Genomic DNA, 20195 nt, shown 5'->3' on the forward strand with positions numbered 1-20195 from the left:
TCCTGTATTGTACAAGCGTTCTGTACATCAGTGCACACCGTACCCAGCACAGTATGCATCCATGTTTCAAACCCTGAACAGAAATGCAAAGTAAAAGAAAGATTTATTAACAATAACTGTTCCGTTTAATTTGTTTTAAAACGTGTTTTGGAAGTGGGGGAAACTTGGAGAACGGGGTATGTAACCGCAGATCTCACTCAACACATAGAGAGACAGGCCCAGGATCAGCTTCTCTTAAAATCAAGTGGAGAGTCATAGGTTACCCTGCTCTCCGAGGAAACTTGCTTTCAAAGCCTCCCGGATACACAGCGCTTCCCGCTGGGATATTCTTTCGGCACGGTGTCTGGCTGAGCGTAAACAGCAGCCAGGCAATTTGCCTCAACCTCCCATCCGGCCAAAAAGGTCTCGCCCTTGCTCTCACAGACATTGTGGAGCACACAGCAAGCAGCAATAACTACGGGGATATTCTTTTCGCTGATGTCTGAGCAAGTCAGTAAGCTCTGCCACCTCCCCTTAAGACGTCCGAAAGCACACTCCACCACCATTCTGCACTTGCTCAGCCGGTAGTTGAAGAGTTCCTTCTCACTGTCCAAGGCGCCTGTATAGGGCTTCATGAGCCAGGGCATTAGCGGGTAGGCTGGGTCCCCGAGGATCACTGTAGGCATCTGCACATCCCCAACCGTTATTTTGTGGTCCGGGAAGAAAGTTCCTGCCTGGAGGCGTCTAAACAGACCAGAGTTCCTGAACACACGCGCGTCATGAACCTTGCCCGCCCACCCGACGAAGATGTTGGTAAAACGTCCCTTATGGTCCACTAGTGCTTGCAGCACCATTGAAAAGTAGCCCTTTCGGTTAATATACTGGCTGGCCTGGTGGGCTGGTGCCAGGATAGGGATGTGAGTGCCATCTATAGCCCCACCGCAGTTTGGGAATCCCATCGCGGCGAAGCCATCTATGACGACCTGGACGTTTCCGAGAGTCACTACCTTTGAGAGCAGTTGCTCAACGATTGCGTGGGCTACTTGAATCACAGCAACCCCCACGGTAGATTTGCCCACGCCAAAGTGGTTCGCTACTGACCGGTAGCTGTCTGGCGTTGCAAGTTTCCAGAGGGCTATGGCCACTCGCTTCTGCACACTCAGGGCTGCTCGCATCCGTGTGTCCTGGCGCTTCAGGGCAGGGGCCAGCAAGTCACAGAGTTCAAGGAAAGTGCCCTTACGCATCCTGAAGTTTCGCAGCCACTGTGATTCATCCCAGACCTGCAGCACTATGCGGTCCCACCAGTCCGTGCTTGTTTCCCGGGCCCAGAATCGCCGTCCCATAGCATGAACGTGACCCATTGCCACCATGATCTCCACTGCGCGGCGTACCCTGCTTTCTGAGAGGTCTGCGCCACTCTCCTCACCGCGCTGCCGGAGCCTCCTCGCCCGATTTCTCAGCAGCTGACTGTGGAAGAGGTGGATGATAAGGTGCGAGGAGTTGACAACGGCCATAAGTGCAGCGATGATCGCAGCGGGCTCCATGCTCGCAGTGCTGTGGCGTCCACGCTGTAACCAACCAGAAAAGTGCGCGAACAGATTTCCCACCGGCGCTTTCACGGAGGGAGGGCGTGATTGACGGTTCGATGACGACAGTTACCCAAAACCACCCTCGACACATCTTTTCCCCCAGCAGGCATTGGGAGCTCTACCCAGCATTCCAATGGGCAGCGGGGACTGCGGGAACTGTGAGATAGCTTCCCACAGTGCACCGCTTCCAAAGTCGATGCCGGCCCTGTTAATGTGGACTTGGAAATTCAAATTAGTGTATTTACTGTGGATACACAAATTCGACTTCATAAGATCGAATCCACAAATTCGACTTAAGTAGATTCGAAATAGTCTTGTAGTGTAGACAAGGCCTAAGAGATCTTTGTGAACCCTGACGAAAGTGACTTGTTTTTGTTTTATTCACCGTTAACAGGATCCTTCTTATTACCTAAAAGGTAAAGGTAATAATTGGAGATATACCAATCTCCTAGAACTGGAAGGGACCTTGAAAGGTCATCGAGTCCAGCCCCCTGCCTTCACTAGCAGGACCAATTGTTGCCCCAGATCCCTAAGTGGCCCCCTCAAGGATTGAACTCACAACCCTGGGTTTAGCAGGCCAATGCTCAAACCACTGAGCTATCCCTCCCCCTCAGCTTAGTTTGTCCCCCATTGCTTGCAGGAGTGCAGAGCTGGCTAAGTCCTGACGGCCACAGCCCTTTTACATCTCTCCCCTCTTGTGAATGTCTGAGCAGCCATTACACCAATGGGATGCAGACTTGCAGAAGGCCCAGCTATGGTCAGCGCCACGGGGGAAATGTACTTGCCCTTGGAGGTGATTCTGCCTTTACCACATAGGATCTTTTTATTATACTGATTTGAACAAACCGTCTGTGGAAGTGGGTGTCTACACAGAGTCACACCTCTGCTGAACTGAAGGGTTAGTCTACCTGTTAACAGGTGATTGCATTCTCTGGACTCAAGCCTAAACCTGCGGTGCTTACCAGTCTGCCCATGACATATGCTGTAACTCGCCTGTAAAGAGCCCTCTGAGGTCTACCTTAAACAATACAGGAGAAGGGGTGCATCCAGCTGCTTGGCACAGGTCCTGACAAAGGCCAAGAGACTATGTGAACCTTCTGAGTTGCTGTTACATGGATCAACACGCCTGGATGACTTACCTGCTGTGGATACCCCACCCAGCATTCTCTTGGGTCCCAAAACCAGGGCTTCTGTAAAGAAACAGTGTAATCTAACTGTGAGAGTGTCAGAAACATTCCTCTCCCAACCAGCTGCCTAATGAATTAGGCCTGTTCCCATTATAGATTATATAATAGTACAAAATGGAGGTGCTTGTTTTGACTCCATCATAAAGGATGCATTCTGAAACAGTCTTACAATAAGATTTTTCCATTAGACTACATTAAGGTCCTGCTTCTTTTAATATGTGGATGACCTCGCAGGGTGAAATTTCTGTTAGCTTTTATGCCCTTTGAACTTCCTGTGTAGTTTTTGGGTGATTTAAAAATGTTTTCCCCTAGTAGATGGACTGGAAAGTACTTCGTCATCCTTATGTGACACAAACACATCATCCTGCTTCTCTCCAAGTACAGAATAGAAATATTTATTGAACATGTTTGTCTTTTGTGCATCATTGCTAGCAAGGTAGGGTGGGTGATGATTACATACTCACATCGTACAAGACCACAAGTCCAGTGCAGAAGGAAATGAGGTAACACAAAGAACTCCAACTAAAAGCAAGTAAGAAAAGAACAAAGAAAATTAGAAGTTCATCAGAGGTCAGGCTCAGCCCTTCTGGCCACACCTAGTGTCAGTCATTCGTGCAACCACTGACCTTAGCTAATAGATACTCACACAGCATATAGCACTCAAATGAGCTCCACTTGATAGCAGAGCTCTAGGTGCACTTTATTCCCTCATTCACAAAAAAGGAGCAACGTGTAATACTGTATGTAACTGCTTATAACGCACATTAGTGTATCTCGTATCACTTCCATCAGCCTTGGTCCACTGCTCCATATTCTCTTCTAATAAGCCCAGTCTAAATTTCCTTAGCCCTGGTACATACCGTCAAACTGAAGCACTGCTGATAGGAACTGTCAGAAATGGTTGTGAGCTCACCATGGTTTAAATGGAAGTATAGACTAGAACACACCATATTCACCACTGGTTGAGTTGCCACTCTCATGACAATTATAGTCATCAGTGGTTCTATTACACAATGTAGACAAGGCCTTAGGGGAAAGTTTGGGGTAGGTCTTGGTATATTTTGGTTTCAAAAGCACCAGGCAGCCAAGTTTCATTTATGGAGGATGAGGTGGGAGTGACCATCTGTGTCAAAGGCAAGCAGACAGATGAAGGAGATTTGGTGGAGAGGATGCTGTTAGGATTGGCAAGGAGGCAGCATGGTTTCCTGGGAGCCAAGAATGTCTGTGCTCTAGCTCTGTCCAGCTGCTTACTCCTGCTCAGAGCAGATGGAGCCCAAGCCGGATGGGAGTGCAAGGATCATGCCCTGGCCAGGACAACTGAAATGGCACAGGACATGTTGTAATGTGTTGCTGGTAGAGGCCAGTAGTGAATAACCATTGCTGGGGAGCACACCCGAGGGATGTCTGAGGCACAAGCCTTTCTGGGTGGGGTGCAGTTTATGCAGCACCCTCCCACCCCAGCTCATAGCTGTGCCTGCAGGCACAGCATCATGAATGGGAGGAGGGAAACAGCTGATAGTTGGGAAGACAGGTGAGGTCAAGAGGGATTTTTCAGGCTACAGCAGGGGTCGGCAACCTTTCAGAAGTGGTGTGCCGAGTCCTCATTCATTCACTCTAATTTAAAGTTTTGCATGCCAGTAATATATTTTAACGTTTTTAGGTGGTCTCTTTCTAGAAGTCTATAATATATAACTAAACTATTGTTGTATGTAAAGTCAATAAAGTTTTAAAAATGTTTAAGAAGCTTCATTTAAAATTAAATTAAAATGCAGAGCCCCTCCGAATCGGTGGCCAGGACCCGGGCAGTGTGAGTGCCACTGACAATCAGCTCGTGTGCTGCCTTTGGCACGCATGCCATAGGTTGCTTACCCTTGGGCTACAGGATAGAATGTATGTTTGAAAGCAGAACCTGAGGAAAAAACTGAATTGAAGGTAAGGGAACCTGGATGAATTATGGGTGAGGAGGGTAAAAGCAGGTGGAGACAGGGCAGGCAGGGCTGGCCTTACCATGAGGCGAACTTAGGCGGCTGCCTCAGGTGCCAGACTGGAGGATGTGTGAGGGGGGTTGCCATTAGGACCCAGAGTGTAGAAAATTGTGTCTGGTGCTGGTGCATATGTATTCTCTCTGCTCTAGATGCACAGAGATTGTGGAGTGCTGTGCTGGAGCAAGGAGGGCACAAGAGACATAACAGACAGGCAGGAGAAAAGGTGAGAGGGAATAACAGAAAGCAGCATGAGCTGCGGGGAGAGAGAGGAGGAGCCTCTTATGTACCGCTCGAGCACCCCCAGGAGCCTGGACTGATTCACACCAGCTTCTCAGGGAGCTTCCTGTTTCCTGCTGCTCCCCTAAACCCACTCGAGGAGAACAGCTAGTCACCTGAAGTAGGAGGAGACAGTTAGGCCCTTAAGACACTGATATCTTCCCTCACTCAGGCCCTGCTACCAGCCTGCTTATTTGTCCCCTTCAACTGAGTGTTGAGAGCCACCATAGCTGGCGCAGAACAGCAGCCATGAGTGAATGAAGAAAATGCCCCTCTGGGGCAGCATTCAAAAAAGAAAGAAAGCAAAGGAAGCTTTTCTATCTAAGCAGGAAGGAGCTCTCCTGAGATACAGAGACACACATGTTCACGGTGAGCCTTCCAGCCCCAGTGAGGATGTGAGTGGTGAGGAGATGCCTGATCTTCTAGTTAGTCAGAGTGCAGGTGACCTGGCAGCTGCTGCAGCATCCATATCTCCATCTCAAATGGATGTAACCATGCACATTCCTGAAGAAAAGTGTAGGTCAGAGAAGAGTGTGGTGGAGGCACAAGAAAGGGAAGGGAAGGGAAGCTGGCTGTATTTTAAAGAAACCTTATTGAGGTTGCAGGAACAAACTATCCCGATGTGTAGGAAGAAAAGTAAATATGGCAGGCGACCAGCTTGGCTTAACAGTGAAATCCTTGCTTGTCTTAAACACAAAAAAACAGCTTACAAGAAGTGGAAGACTGGACAAATAACCAGGGAGGAGTATAAAAGTATTGCTCAGGCATGCAGGTGTGAAATTAGGAAGGCCAAATCACACTTGGAGTTGCAGCTAGCCGGAGATGTTAGGAGTAACAAGAAGGGTTTCTTCAGGTATGTTAGCAACAAGAAGAAAGTCAAGGAAAGTGTGGGCCCCTTGCTGAATGAGGGAGGGAACCTAGTGACAGAGGATGTGGAGAAAGCTAGTGTACTCAATGCTTTTTTTGCCTCTGTCTTCACAGACAAGGTCAGCTCCCAGACAGCTGCACTCTGCAGCACGGTATGGGGAGGAGGTGACCAGCTCTCTGTGGAGAAAGAAGTAGTTCAGGACTATTTAGAAAAGCTGGACGAGCACAAGTCCATGGGGCCGGATGCGCTGCATCCGAGGGTGCTAAAGGAGTTGGCCGATGAGATTGCAGAGCCATTGGCCATTATCTTTGAAAAATCATGGTGATCGGGGGAGGTCCCGGATGACTGGAAAAAGGCTAATGTAGTGCCCATCTTTAAAAAAGGGAAGAAGGAAGATCCAGGGAACTACAGGCCAGTCAGTCTCACCTCAGTCCCTGGAAAAATCATGGAACAGGTCCTCAAGGAATCAATCCTGAACCACTTAAAGGAGGGGAAAGTGATCAGGAACAGTCAGCATGGATTCACCAAGGGCAAGTTATGCCTGACTAACCTAATTGCCTTCTATGATGAGATAACCAGCTCTGTGGATGAGGGGAAAGCAGTGGATGTGCTATTTCTGGACTTTAGCAAAGCTTTTGATACAGTCTCCCACAGTATTCTTGCCAGCAAGTTAAAGAAGTCTGGGCTGGATGAATGGACGGTAAGGTGGATAGAAAACTGGCTAGATGGTAGGGCTCAATGGGTAGTGATCAATGGTTCCATGTCTAGTTGGCAGCCGGTATCAAGTGGGGTGCCCCAAGGGTCGGTGCTGGGGCCGGTTTTATTCAATATCTTCATTAACGATCTGGAGGATGGTGTGGACTGCACCCTTAGCAAGTTTGCAGATGACACTAAACTGGGAGGAGTGGTTGATACGCTGGAGGGTAGGGATAGGATACAGAGGGACCTAGACAAATTAGAGGATTGGGTCAAAAGAAATATGATGAGGTTCAACAAGGACAAGTGCAGAGTCCTGCACTTAGGATGGAAGAATCCCATGCACTGCTACAGACTAGGGACCAAATGGCTGGGCAGCAGTTCTGCAGAAAAGGACCTAGGGGTTACGGTGGACGAAAAGCTGAGTATGAGTCAACAGTGTGCCCTTGTTGCCAAGAAGGCTAATGGCATTTTGGGTTGTATAAGTAGGGGCATTTCCAGCAGATCGAGGGATGTGATCATTCCCCTCTACTCAGCACTGGTGAGGCCTCATCTGGAGTACTGTGTCCAGTTTTGGGCCCCACACTACAAGAAGGATGTGGATAAATTGGAGAGAGTCCAGCGGAGGGCAACAAAAATGATTAGGGGGCTGGAGCACATGACTTACGAGGAGCGGCTGAGGGAACTGGGATTGTTTAGTTTGCAGAAGAGAAGAATGAGGGGGGATTTGATAGCTGCTTTCAACTACCTGAAAGGGGGTTCCAAAGAGGATGGATCTAGACTGTTCTCAGTGGTAGAAGATGACAGAACAAGGAGTAATGGTCTCAAGTTGCAGAGGGGGAGGTTTAGCTTGGATATTAGGAAAAACTTTTTCACTAGTAGGGTGGTGAAGCACTGGAATGGGTTACCTAGGGAGGTGGTGGAATCTCCTTCCTTAGAGGTTTTTAAGGTCAGGTTTGACAAAGCCCTGGCTGGGATGATTTAGTTGGGTTTGGTCCTGCTTTGAGCAGGGGGTTGGACTAGATACCTCCTGAGGTCCCTTCCAACCCTGAGATTCTATGATTCTATGAAAGAGCTGCTGCTGAGTTTAGTTCCTTAAATCTAGATGATCCAGGACTGTGGACCCACTTGAGCAGTAGCCTGAGGGACTTCCTTGTACTGCATGGGCCACAGCAAGGAAAAAACTTCATGTTCCCCAAAGACAATGAAAATAGAAGTTTCCATGCAACGTATTACTGGCGTGAAATCCCCAATGGTGACAAAAGTGGAGAGGCCATGACTTATGTACTCAAAACCCCAGAATGCTACATAGTGTTTTTGTTGCAAATTCTTCCAGTCTAACGTTCAAGCCACATTGGGTTCTAGAGAAACAAAGGACTGGAAAAATCTGGCATGCCATGAGAGGGCAGCAAATCACCAGAGAGCAAACCATAGGTGGAAAGAGCTTGAGATGAAACTATGGTTAAAGGCCACCATAGATGATCAGCATCAAGAGAAGATTGCATCAGTGTCTCTTTATTGGCAAAATGTTCTGAAAAGGCTCATTGTCATTGTGAGAATGCTTCCTACCCAAAACCTAGCACTGCGTGGCACTTCAGATCAGCTGTATGTGCCAAACAATGGAAACTTCTTTAAAATTGTGGAACTGATGGCTGAGTTTAATGCTGTACTCCAGGAGCATCTAAGAAGAGTCACCACCCAAGAAATGTACACACACCACTACCTTGGAAAAACAATTCAAAATGAGATCATACAGTTACTGGCAACAAAAGTCAAACAGAAGATTGTGGCAGATCTGAAGTCAGCAAGATATTACTCTGGACTGCGCACCTGACATCAGCCATACAGAACAAATTACTTTAATGGTGCGTTTTGTAACAGAACCTAGTGTAAGTGTCCCTGCAATGGTGACTGTCAGAGAGCATTTTCTAGAATTTGACATTGATGATACTACAGGAGCTGGTATGACAAATGTGCTTCTTAAATAGCTGGATGATATGGGAATTACGATAGCTGACATGAGAGGTCAGATAATGGTGCCAACATGAAAGGAAAGAACAGAAGAGTCCAGACACTGATCCGAGAGTTAAACCCTCAAGCTTTTTTTGTCCCATGCAGTTCTCCTTCACTGAACTTGGTGGTCAGTGATGCAGCATCAGCTTCTAGTGAGGCTGCTGGATTTTTAAATGTAATTCAAAGCATCTATGTATTTTTCTCTGCATCAACTCATCGATGGCAAATTTTGAAGCAACATCTGGGAACATCCTCTCTGACACTGAAACCACTGAGTGCCACACGATGGGAATGTTGAATGTAGGCGATAAAGCCTATCAAACACCAAATTGGGATGATAGATGATGCCATAGTTGCCATTATGGAGGATAATGGTATGACAGGAGCTGTTTGTGGGAGAACCGTGGCAGAGAGAAATGAAATAATCAGAAACATACATAACTTCACATTTCTGTGTGGCTTAGTGTTGTGACATGATGTATTGTTTGAAATAAATGTTGTAAGCAAGAGACTCCAAGGTGTTGACCTTGATATATCTGGAGCAATGGAACAACTGGACAAAGCAAAGTCATACCTACAGTCTTACCGGTCAGATGAGGGATTTCAAAATGTTCTGAATAGTGCACAGAAGTTGGCAGAGGAACTTCACACTGAAGCTATTTTCCCACCCATTCAAGAATACAAGAGTCACCAAAGAAGATGACATTTTGATTACGAGGCATGAGATAATCCCATAAGAGACCCCAAACAACAATTCAAAGTTGGATTCTTTAACCAGGTGCTAGATTGTGCAATACATTCAGTTGAAGAATGTTTCATGCAGCTCAAGGAACACCGCAGTATATTTGGGATATTGTCTGATATTCCAAAACTCCTCACTATACCTGAAGAAGACCTACACCAGCAATGCAGGGCACTAGAAACAGTGTTGACACATGATGACATGCACGATATTGATGCGAGTGATTTAGGTGATGAACTAAAAGCCCTTTCAAGGTACATTTCAGCAGGATCAACTCCAAAGGCTGTTCTGGAATATATGTGCACAAATAAGATGACCACCCTCTTTCCAAATGCTTTTGTTGCTCTCCGCCTACCTCTAACAATTCCTTTTGCCAGTGGAGAACACAGCTTCTCCAAGCTGAAGTTAATAAAAACACATCTATGCTCCACAATGACACAGGAGCGGCTGGTCGGCCTTGCAACCATCTCAATAGAGCATGAGCTGGCCCAGACTGTGGACCCTCAGCAGGAAGCAGTTCAAATCTTTGCAACCAAGAAGGCACAGAAAGCACCACTTTTATTATTCAAACAGATAAAAATGCCAGTGTTTCCTATGCAGACAAGAAAAGTTACATTTGCTGTTCAGGTATTTGAAAGTTAAGTGTTACTTAAAATATTTGAACAAGACATTTTAAGTTGTTAGTTCTCCTTTATTGGGAGGTAGCAGAGCAGCACCATGAGAGGAGTAGAACAGGAAGAAGGCAGAATTGAGACCTTTCAAAGTTTTGGCCCAAGCGTGGGGGCATCATTTGAGCTCCCCACCTCAGGTGCCAAAATGTTGTGGGCTGGCCCTTAGGTCAGGGGTAGGAGGACACAGTTCAGAGGCTGAAGGTGGAGGGAAAAGTGAGGCCTCTGATTTAGGGTAGGGAGGCAGCACAGGATGGAGGAGGCGAAGCAAAGGGGCAGCAGGAAGGGCACATTCCAGCTGGGACCTGGAGGAGCTGGGAGGTTGTGCACTGACTGCAGAGCTCAGACCCTGCTGGAAGGTTGAAGTGACCCAAGGCCTCTCGCCACATCACTCACCTCACTGAACAGAATTTTGTAGTCAGGCTGGGTTTGTCCCGGTTCCGCCGGTATCGAAACCACCTCTCCACCTTTATGGTGGGCAAGTCACACTGCTTGGATAAGCAGATCAGCTGCCCCTGGAAAACAATCAAACAGGACTCACTCTCCCTGATGGCACAAATACCAGAAGTGCCCAGCCTCCCTCACTAATCCCTCTTCCCATCTAGGGCAGGGGCCGGAATGAGTCCAAGGCTTAGTCAGTCTACAATCTACAGCTACAATCTCAGATCACAGGAATAAAGACACTATCTGTCCTATTCTGCCCAGGGCTCTTTGGGCCTCACCCATGCCACCTGCTAGCTCCATGAAGCATTCACATCCACCTGGGTGAGACTCTTCTGAGCAGAGGCTCCAATAGCACCTAACTGTTCAATGGTTTGCAGTTGGAGTGATCACGTTCACTTGGACGAGCGGAAGATTTCCTCTGAGAGGCCTGCTGATTTATGGCAGTTTGGTCAGTGGGAGCCCGTCCAAACTCCAGGAACCCACACTGATGTTACCAATCAATCATAAAAACCTATTTAAGCCACTGTTAAAACTAAAATAAAAACCCCTCCCAAATCCCTCAGAACTAATATCATCCCTGTCCCTTCCATACACAATCTGCCCCCCTCCCACTTCCACTCACAATCCCCACCGCCACTTCCATACACAATCCTCCGTCCTTCCCCTTCCACACATGATCTGCCCCCCCCCACAACCTGCCCCCTTCCCGTCCCCCCCACAATCCACCACCTTTCACCAGGGGCGGCTCCAGACACCAGTGGAGCAAGCGTGTGCCTGGGGCGGCAAGCCAGGGTGTATGTGCGTGCCAGTCGCCATGATGGCAGCAGTCAGGGAGCCTTCGGCGGCATTTCTGCGGGAGGTCCACCAGTCCCATGGCTTTGGTGGCAATTCGGTGGCGGATACGCTGAAGGCATGGGACCACCAGATCACCTGCTGAACCGCTGCAGAATCCGCAGGACCGGCGGACCTCCTGCAGAAACGCCACTGAAGGATCCCTGACTGCCGTGCTTGGGGTGGCAAAATACATAGAGCCACCCCTGCCTTCCACACACAACCTGCCCTCCTGCCCCTTCCGCACACAATCCTCCCTCTGCCCCTTTCAGTCACCATCTCCCCCAGCCCCTTGCAAACACAATCCCCCCACCCATTCCGGTCTAAATCCTCGCCATCCCTTCCAGTCACAATCCCCCCTGCCACTTCAACACACAATCCTGCACCTTCCACACACAATCCTCCCTCCTGCCCCTTCCACACACAGTCATAGAATCAATGAAGATTACGGTTAGAAGAGACCTCAGGAGGTCATGTAGTCCAGCCCCCTACTCAAAGCAGGACCAATCCCCAACTAAATCATCCCAGCCTGGGCTTTGTCAAGCCTGACCTTAAAAAAATCTTGAAGGATGGAGATTCCACCACCTCCCTAGGTAACCCATTCCACTGCTTCATCTCCCTCCTAGTGAAATAGTGTTTCCTAATTAGGGTGACCAGATTTTAGAGGGACAGTCCTGATATTTGAGGCTTAGAATCATAGAATCTCAGGGTTGGAAGGGACCTCAGGAGGTCATCTAGTCCAACCCCCTGCTCAAAGCAGGACCAAACCCAACTAATAAGCTTATATAGAAGCTTATTACCCCCCACCCCATCCTGATTTTTCACACTTGCTGTCTGGTCACCCTATTCCTAATATCCAGCCTAGACCTCCCCAACTGCAACTTGAGACCATTGTTTCTTGTTCTGTCATTTGCCACCTCTGAGAACAGTCGAGCTCCATCCTCTTTGGAACCCCCATTCTGGTAGTTGAAGGCTGCTATCAAATCCCCCCTCACTCTTCTCTTCTGCAGACTAAACAAGCCCAGATCCCTCAGTCTCTCCTCGTAAGTCATGTGCCCCAGCCCCCTAAACATTTTCTTTGCCCTTTGCTGGACTCTCTCCAATTTGTCCACATCCTTTCAGTAGTGGGGGGGTCCAAAACTGGATGCAATACTCCAGATGTGGCCTCACCAGTGCCGTGTAGAGGGGAATAATCAGTTCCCTCGATCTGCTGGCAGTGCTCCTACTAATACAGCCCAATATGCCGTTGGCCTTCTTGGCAACAAGGGCACACTGATGACTCATATCCAGCTTCTCGTCCACTGTAATCCCCAGGTCCTTTTCTGCAGAAAGTCATGTTTTCTAGACCTTTAATAATTGTTGCTCTCCTCTAAGATTTCTTTAATTTGTCCATATCTTTCCTGAAATGTGGTTCCCAGAACTGGATACAGTACTCCAGCTGAGGCCTCATCAGTGCTGAGTAGAGTGGAAGAATTACTTCTCGTGTCTAGCTTTCCACACTCCTGACAATATATCCCAGAAAGATGTTCACTTTTTTTGCAACAGTATTGCATTGACGACTCATTTTTAGTTTGGGATCCAGAATAAATCCCAGAGCCTTCTCTGCAGTACTCATTCCCAGGCAATCATTTCCCACTTTTTATCTGTGCAACTGATTATTCCTTTCTAAATGTAGTAATTTGCATTTGTCCCTATTGAATTTCATCCTATTTATTTCAGACCATTTCTCTAGAATGTCAAGATAATTTGGAATTCAAATCCTGTCCTCCAAAGTTCTTGCAACCCCTCCCAGCTTGGTATCATCTGCAAAATTTGTACTCTCCATGCCATTATCCAAATCACTTAGGAAGATATTGAATAGAACTGGACCCAGGACAGATCCCTGCAGGACCCCACTTGATATGCCATTCCAGCTAGACTGTGAACAATAACTACTCTGAGTATACTTTTCCAAATAGTTGTGTACCCTTCTTATAGTAGATTCATCTAGGCTATATTTTTCTAGTTTTATTATGAAAAGGTCATGTGAGACAGTATCAAAAGCCTTACTAAAGCTGAGATAAAGGACATCTACTGCTTCCCCCCATCCAAAGGCTTGTTACCCTGTCAGAGAAGGATATTAGGTTTGTTTTACATGATTTGTTCTTGACAAATCCATGTTGACTGTTACTGTATTACCTTATTTCCTTCTAGATGCTTACCAATTTCTGGGTACTGAAGTGAAGCTGACTGGTCTATAATTCCTTGGATTGTCCTTATTCTCCATTTTTATAGAAAAGTACCATATTTGCCCTTTTCCAGTCCTCTGGGCTCTCTCCTGTCCTCCAGGAGTTCTGAATGGCTCAGAGATCTCTTCAGCCAGTTCCTTAAGTATTCTAGGATGTATTTCATCAGATCCTGTTCACCTGAAGACATCTAACTTGTCTAAGTAATTCTTAACTTCCTCTTTTCCTATTGTAGCCTCAGATCCTACCCAATTTACACTGTCATAGTTATCTGATCCCTGCTAACTTTTCTGGTGAAAACTGAACCAAAAAGGCATTTAAAACTTCAGCCATTGCTGCGTTTTCTGTCATTGTCTTTCCCTCCTCATTAAGTAATGTCCCTACCCTGTCTTTGGTTCTTTTTTTGCTTTGTAAACTATTTTCTTGTTAACCTTTATGTTCCTAGCTAGTTTAATCTTGTTTTTTTGCCTTGGCCTTTCCTAATTTTGTACCTACATTCTTTTGTTGCTTTTTAAAATACTCAACATTTGCAATTTGACCTAGTTTCCACTTCTAGTATGACTTTTTTTTTTTTTTTTTTTTGAGTTTTAGGTCATTGAAGATCTCTTGGTCAAGCCATGGTGGTCTCTAACCATACTTCCTATCTTTCCTATGCATTGGGATAGTTTGCTCTTATGCCCTTAATAATGTCTCTTTAGAAAACTACCAGCCCATAACTCACTAAACTCCAGAAGCCCAGGAATCAAAGTATATCACAAAGACCATGGTGAAGTCACTTTCTAATGTTCTGGATTTCTGTCTCTGACACAGTGCTGGGCAACAGCAGCCCACTCTGGTCACTGTAACTCTAATTACATGAGAGCAGACCTCATTAAGAAGAGGAAGCAGACAGAGAGAGGGAGAAAGAGATTGCTCTTCCCCATTTGCCTCAGGAACTGAGGGCTCCCTAAGACGCTAGGAGTATGGCTGTATATTGTAGAAGGGTGGTGGGAACCACCATTGTAAATAAACTGCACTGTGTGCTTTGCCAGCATAAAGGTGTCCGAGCTCCTTTGTGGACGTGAGAAGAGGCAGGAGTAAGCGGGCCCTGCCACACTGTCCATTACTTATCTAGGTAACGAATGGGTACAGCAACAGATATTTGTTCAATATTTTCATTAATGATCTGGAGGATGGTGTGGACTGCATTCTCAGCAAGTTTGCAGATGACACTAAACTGGGAGGAGTGGTAGATATGCTGGAGGGTAGGGATAGGATACAGAGGAACCTAGACAAATTGGAGGATTGGGCCAAAAGAAAGCTGGTGAGGTTCAACAAGGACAAGTGCAGAGTCCTGCACTTAGGACAGAAGAATCCCCTTCACTGCTACAGACTAGGGAACGAATGGCTAGGAAGCAGTTCTGTAGAAGAGGACCTAGGGGTAACGGTGGACGAGAAACTGGATATGAGTCAACAGTGTGCCCTTGTTGCCAAGAAGGCTAATGGCATTTTGGGCTGTATAAGTAGGGGCATTTCCAGCAGATCGAGGGATGTGATCATTCCCCTGTATTCGACATTGGTGAGGCCTCATCTTCAGTAGTGTGTCCAGTTTTGGGCCCCACACTACAAGAAGGATGTGGAAAAATTGTAAAGAATCCAGTGGAGGGCAAAAAAATGATTAGGGGGCTGGAGCACATGACTTCTGAGGAGAGGCTGAGGGAACTGGGATTGTTTAGTCTGCAGAAGAGAAGAATGAGGGGGGATTTGATAGCTGCTTTCAACTACCTGAAGAGGGGTTCCAAAGAGGATGGATCTAGACTGTTCTCAGTGGTAGAAGATGACAGAACAAGGAGTAATGGTCTCAAGTTGCAGAGGGGGAGGTTTAGCTTGGATATTAGGAAAAGCTTTTTCACTAGTAGGGTGGTGAAGCACTGGAATGGGTTACCTAGGGAGGTGGTGGAATCTCCTTCCTTAGAGGTTTTTAAGGTCAGGCTTGACAAAGCCCTGGCTGGGATGATTTATTTGGGTTTGGTCCTGCTTTGAGAAGGGGGTTGGACTAGATGACCTCCTGAGGTCCCTTCCAACCCTGATATTCTATTATCATTAATCTTGTTGCAGAAATAGGGAGACCAAACAAAGGGGTAGAAAGAGGAGGGAAAATTTAAAATTTGTAAACATTTTCATTTGAAAAATGTTATGAAAAAATGGATTTTTCAGCAGTTCTACATGCAGGTGCCACCTGCAATGTACAATGTGAATATGGGGATTCATAACTGGCAAATGAGAGCTCAGTTCAATTAAATTGTAGCTTGCTAGTGATGAGAAGCTGCCTGGATGCAAGGGTCTGAATCTAGGAGGATGGTAGAAGAAGGAACTCACCGCCTTTGGCTTCTTGCTGTGAGTAGCATAGAAGGTTTCCAGCACAGTATTGGGTGGAGCGTTCAATCTCACCTTGTCCCTCACCCCCAGCTTTCTGCCCAGGGGCAGGGCTATGAATCTGCAAGAGAGAAGACGCAGGTTTCAGCCAAGTGAGGTGTCAGTCAGTCCTGTAGGTGTCATGGTATTGCTGATGCACATTTAATCCCACTGATCTAGCATAAAGACACTGTGGTCACCTGGTGATGCCACATAATGTCCAAGTACAAACATGCATTTCTGGTATCACCATCTGAGCAGAACTGTGACATGCTCCAGTGCCAAAATAATACACTCAATATCGAATGTGCACTCAATCAAAAATACATATGAAAACAGGATGGCCAACCCCAAGCATTGAAAAAAATGGTGAGTCAGGTCATCAAAATTCAAGGTTGGCTTCAAAATCAAGAGATTTTTAATAATATGGATTTGAAGTTTTTTATTTCCCTTCTCTATTTTGCACACATTTGCCAGCATTTCTCTAAAACCACACGATCTCTATAACCACTGCTAGAAACTTGCTTTTTTAATAACATGAAAGTGGGGATTATGATGTGTCAATGACTCCAGGGTCTAGGGTTGTAAGAAAAAGGACTAAATATCATAAAACCCATGATGAAATCGTGAAGTTTGGAGTGTTCCTACTACACCCCGCCCCAGGAAAGGAACAGTGAAGTTGGGTCTGCCTATAGAGGCCTCACAGAAGCAGCCAGTCAGAGCCCAGCAGGCTCAGATAAAAAGGAGATGCAGAACCATAGCAGGACAGTTCCTGGCTGAGACCAGAAGGGTGCTCCTTTCTGGCCAAATGAGCTTGAGAGATAACCAGAGTTTAAACTGGGAGAGAGAGAGAGAGAGAGAGAGAGAGAGGGGAGTGGAGAACTTTAACCTGAGGCAAGGGGTGGTGATACAGGGGTCAGGTGGGAAGAGGCCCAGGGAAGGACAGCAATGAATTGAAGTGAGCAGGACATGACTGCTGTTTATAGGGTCCCGGAGTTGAACTCAGCATTGTAAGTGGGCCTGCGTTCCTCCAGTGATCACTGAGAAAGTGGTGTAAACCCCAAGAAGGATGGGGAACAAGCCTAACCTAACCCCAGAGAAGGGAACAAGGTTTGTTTGGAACTCTGAGAGAAGGGCTGAATTTAAAAGCCCTACAGCTGGGGCTAAAGACCCTGGTGAGGGAAAACAGGACTTCTGATACACTGGAAGAGGTTCATTTTGAGTGTGTGACCTGGCCAGAGGGCTGAGCGACTGAAAACCTACCAAGCAAGGTCGATAACCTACAGAGGGCACCAGGAGCAAGGAAAAGACTGCAGTACCACACACAGCAGTAGGAGGTGCTCAAGAGATGAATACTCCCCGCCCCACATTACAGTTGGTAACATTGAACACAAGTTCACAAACATGGATGTACTGCAAACACAGCTGCAAATTGGCACGATTGTGGCGCTCCAGTATGAACAGAGGCAATAGCTTAAATAGGGTTAAGAAATAAGAGCATTTGATTAAACAAAGAGAATAGTTTAAAAGCTTTGGGTCTTGAGCAGACACTATAGTGCCTCATTCAGCTGGTCTACACCACAAAGTTGGGTCAACATCAGTTGCCTTGTGTCTACCTATTTGTGCACCTATCTACACTCCAATTTGTCTGTGGCCAATGTAAGTGCCCCATTACAGAGACACAGTAATGCCACCTCCCCCAACAGTGTGACACCATGGTTCATAGAATCTCAGGGTTGGAAGGGACCTCAGGAGGTCATCTAGTCCAATTCCCTGCTCAAAGCAGGACCAAACCCAACTAAATCATCCCAGCCAGGGCTTTGTCAAGCCTGACCTTAAAAACCTCTAAGGAAGGAGATTCCACCACCTCCCTAGGTAACCCATTCCAGTTCTTCACCACCCTACTAGTGAAAAAGTTTTTCCTAATATCCAACCTAAACCTCCCCCTCTGCAACTTGAGACCATTGCTCCTTGTTCTGTCATCTGCTACCACTGAGAACAGTCTAGATTCATCCTCTTTGGAACCCCCTTTCAGGTAGTTGAAAGCAGCTATCAAAGTGTTACAAGTGTACAGATGACGTTTCTACCACATTTGATTATGTGATGGAAGCTACTGCCTGATACCAGGGGCTTTCCTCCCCCCATGCACCATACCCCCCACAACGCCAGATTTGCTGTGTCACAAGCCCAAGGCTGGGTCCAAGAGGGGACGCCCTCCCACTCCGCAAACCCCTCTGCCAGCTCGGGAGAGGCACCAGAGCTAAGCACTGCAAAGCTGGCCCAGCCCCTACAGCCCCCACTCCCTGACCTGCGGGCACAGTGACTGTAGCAAAGAGATCAGCTGAGACCAGCTGGGGTGTGTGTGTGGGGGGGCGCGTGACACCACCAGGGGTCTGTTTCTCCAAAGCCCCAGCCTCAAACTGCAAACCTCCTGGCAGGTGAGTGCTGTAAGGGGCAGGCAGCCTCTGAGGCGGAGGGGACAAACTGGGAGCTTACCCCCCCATGTGAAAAAAAGACTCCGTATTGTCTGGAGCCACCAGATTTCTGCCTTTTTTTAATTAAAAGCTGCAAAGGAGAAGCAGTTTGCGCACGCCAGGCTCTCCTTCCCTACGCGGCTCGCGGCTGGAGTCTGGGCGCAGCAGACCCAGGAGTGGGCTGGGGTCTGGGGATGACCAGCCCCTGACTTGATCCTTTGGGCTCTGCCCCTGTTCTCAGCTCAGTGCCCGGATCCACTCTAAGCCCGCAACCTGAGCCCCCAGGATCCCAATGAAAAGGGCTGGGGTGGGGGGCGGGAGGGGGCTGGTTTGCTTTCTGAAAGGCAAATTCTGCAGGAAAAAAGCAAGTCCCACTGATGTGTCATTGAATGAAGGAGAAGCCCGGAGCACTAGCTCCGCCCTTGGGCACACCTGGGGTGCCAGTGATCAGGCTTGCTGGACTGGCCCCCAGCCCCCATTCTCAGCTCACACTGCCTCGCATGCCTCAGGCCGGGGTCACCACCCAGACAGAGGCAGGGGCAGCGCAGCATCTCGCTGTGAGGGGGCCATTGCTCGCACACACCCGGTGGGACAGCCCCATATCTCTTCTGAGGGGGCTGCTCTGCAATCTGTGGCCCCTGGAAGCAGGCAGCACACAGGAGCAAGGGGGGGGGCACAGTCCCCTGCATGAGAGAGACAATTGGACAGAGGTGGGCAGGGTCTGTTGAGGGTTCGCATGGGGGAGAGGGGGTAGGGGGCTGCACTGGAAGACTCTCCAATGCAGCACCTGGCAATGCTGGCTCTGTGCATCATGACACCACTTGGGAAAAGGAGGCAGCAAGAGAGGGAGGCGGAGGAGGAAGTGCCCTTCCCCTCCCAGATGGGTCAGTGAGTCCCTGATCTCGCAGAGTCTCAGCACTGCAGGCACCCAGCCCCCAGGTACTAGGCTGCAGTGCAAGCTAGAGGGGCTGATACAGAGAAGTCAGGACCAGTCAGAGCACTTCTCATGTCATCATGAAAACTCACTCCTGGAAAGCTGGGTGAGGTAATATGGGGGTGTGTATGTAATATATATCAAGGTGGGGGAGGTAATATATTTTATTGGACCAGCTTCTGTTGGTGAGAGAGAGAGAGAGAGAGAGAGAAGCTTTTGAGCTTTCACAGAACTCTTCTTCAGGAAGAAGACAGAACTCCGTGAAAGCTCCAAAGCCTGTCTCTCTCTCTCTCTCACCAACAAAAGTTGCTCCAATAAAAGATATTACCTCACCCACCTTGTGGCTCTAATTTCCTGGGAACAACAGGGCTACACCAACCCAGCATACAAAAATGCAAGATTCACATGAACAGCACAGAGTGACCATCATACCAGGACACTATTTTCAGGATTCATTTTAGCATAATGTCATCATCACACCAAGGAAGTAGCACTATCAGCACAATGAGATAAATACAGCCACATGTGCATGCCAAAAATTCACAGTACAAGCCCATTGGGATCCACACAGCAGGATAGTAGGGTCCGTTTAGCTCTCAGCTTAGTGGGGATACACTCAGGGACTGAGTCCAAAGGTTCAGCTAAACACAAGGGCACCTGCAAATTGCTGTACTAACAGCAGGATCTACACTGGCACAATAGGAGGAGTTGCATGCCAGGGCACTAATTCCCAATCCCGCTGCAAGGCAATATGGGCTTCCCTCCAGGCCTTTAGTACCAGAATTTGTACTCCCAGGGTGGAATTATACAAGTTACAGAAGACAACTCCTAAGAAACAACAAGGCCACTTGACCAAATGGCTGGGTGAATGTTAAACAACCATCACTAGC

The 20195-nt window shown here is 47.6% G+C and overlaps 1 protein-coding gene across 1 annotated transcript in view; it reads right to left on the minus strand.

Annotated features, from left to right (window-relative positions):
* LOC123356102 (ceramide synthase 4-like) overlaps positions 1 to 20195 on the minus strand; it is a 51903-nt gene that overhangs the window by 24207 nt on the left and 7501 nt on the right. Inside the window, exons 3-6 of the mRNA XM_044999074.1 lie at positions 15862 to 15979; positions 10400 to 10518; positions 3220 to 3277; positions 2708 to 2758 (exon numbers count right to left, since the gene is read on the minus strand). Coding sequence (XP_044855009.1) covers positions 2708 to 2758; positions 3220 to 3277; positions 10400 to 10518; positions 15862 to 15979 — 346 coding nt within the window. The remainder of the gene's footprint in view (positions 1 to 2707; positions 2759 to 3219; positions 3278 to 10399; positions 10519 to 15861; positions 15980 to 20195) is intronic.

This window comes from Mauremys mutica, chromosome 24, assembly GCF_020497125.1.
Source record: "Mauremys mutica isolate MM-2020 ecotype Southern chromosome 24, ASM2049712v1, whole genome shotgun sequence".
Taxonomy (NCBI): Eukaryota; Metazoa; Chordata; order Testudines; family Geoemydidae; genus Mauremys; species Mauremys mutica.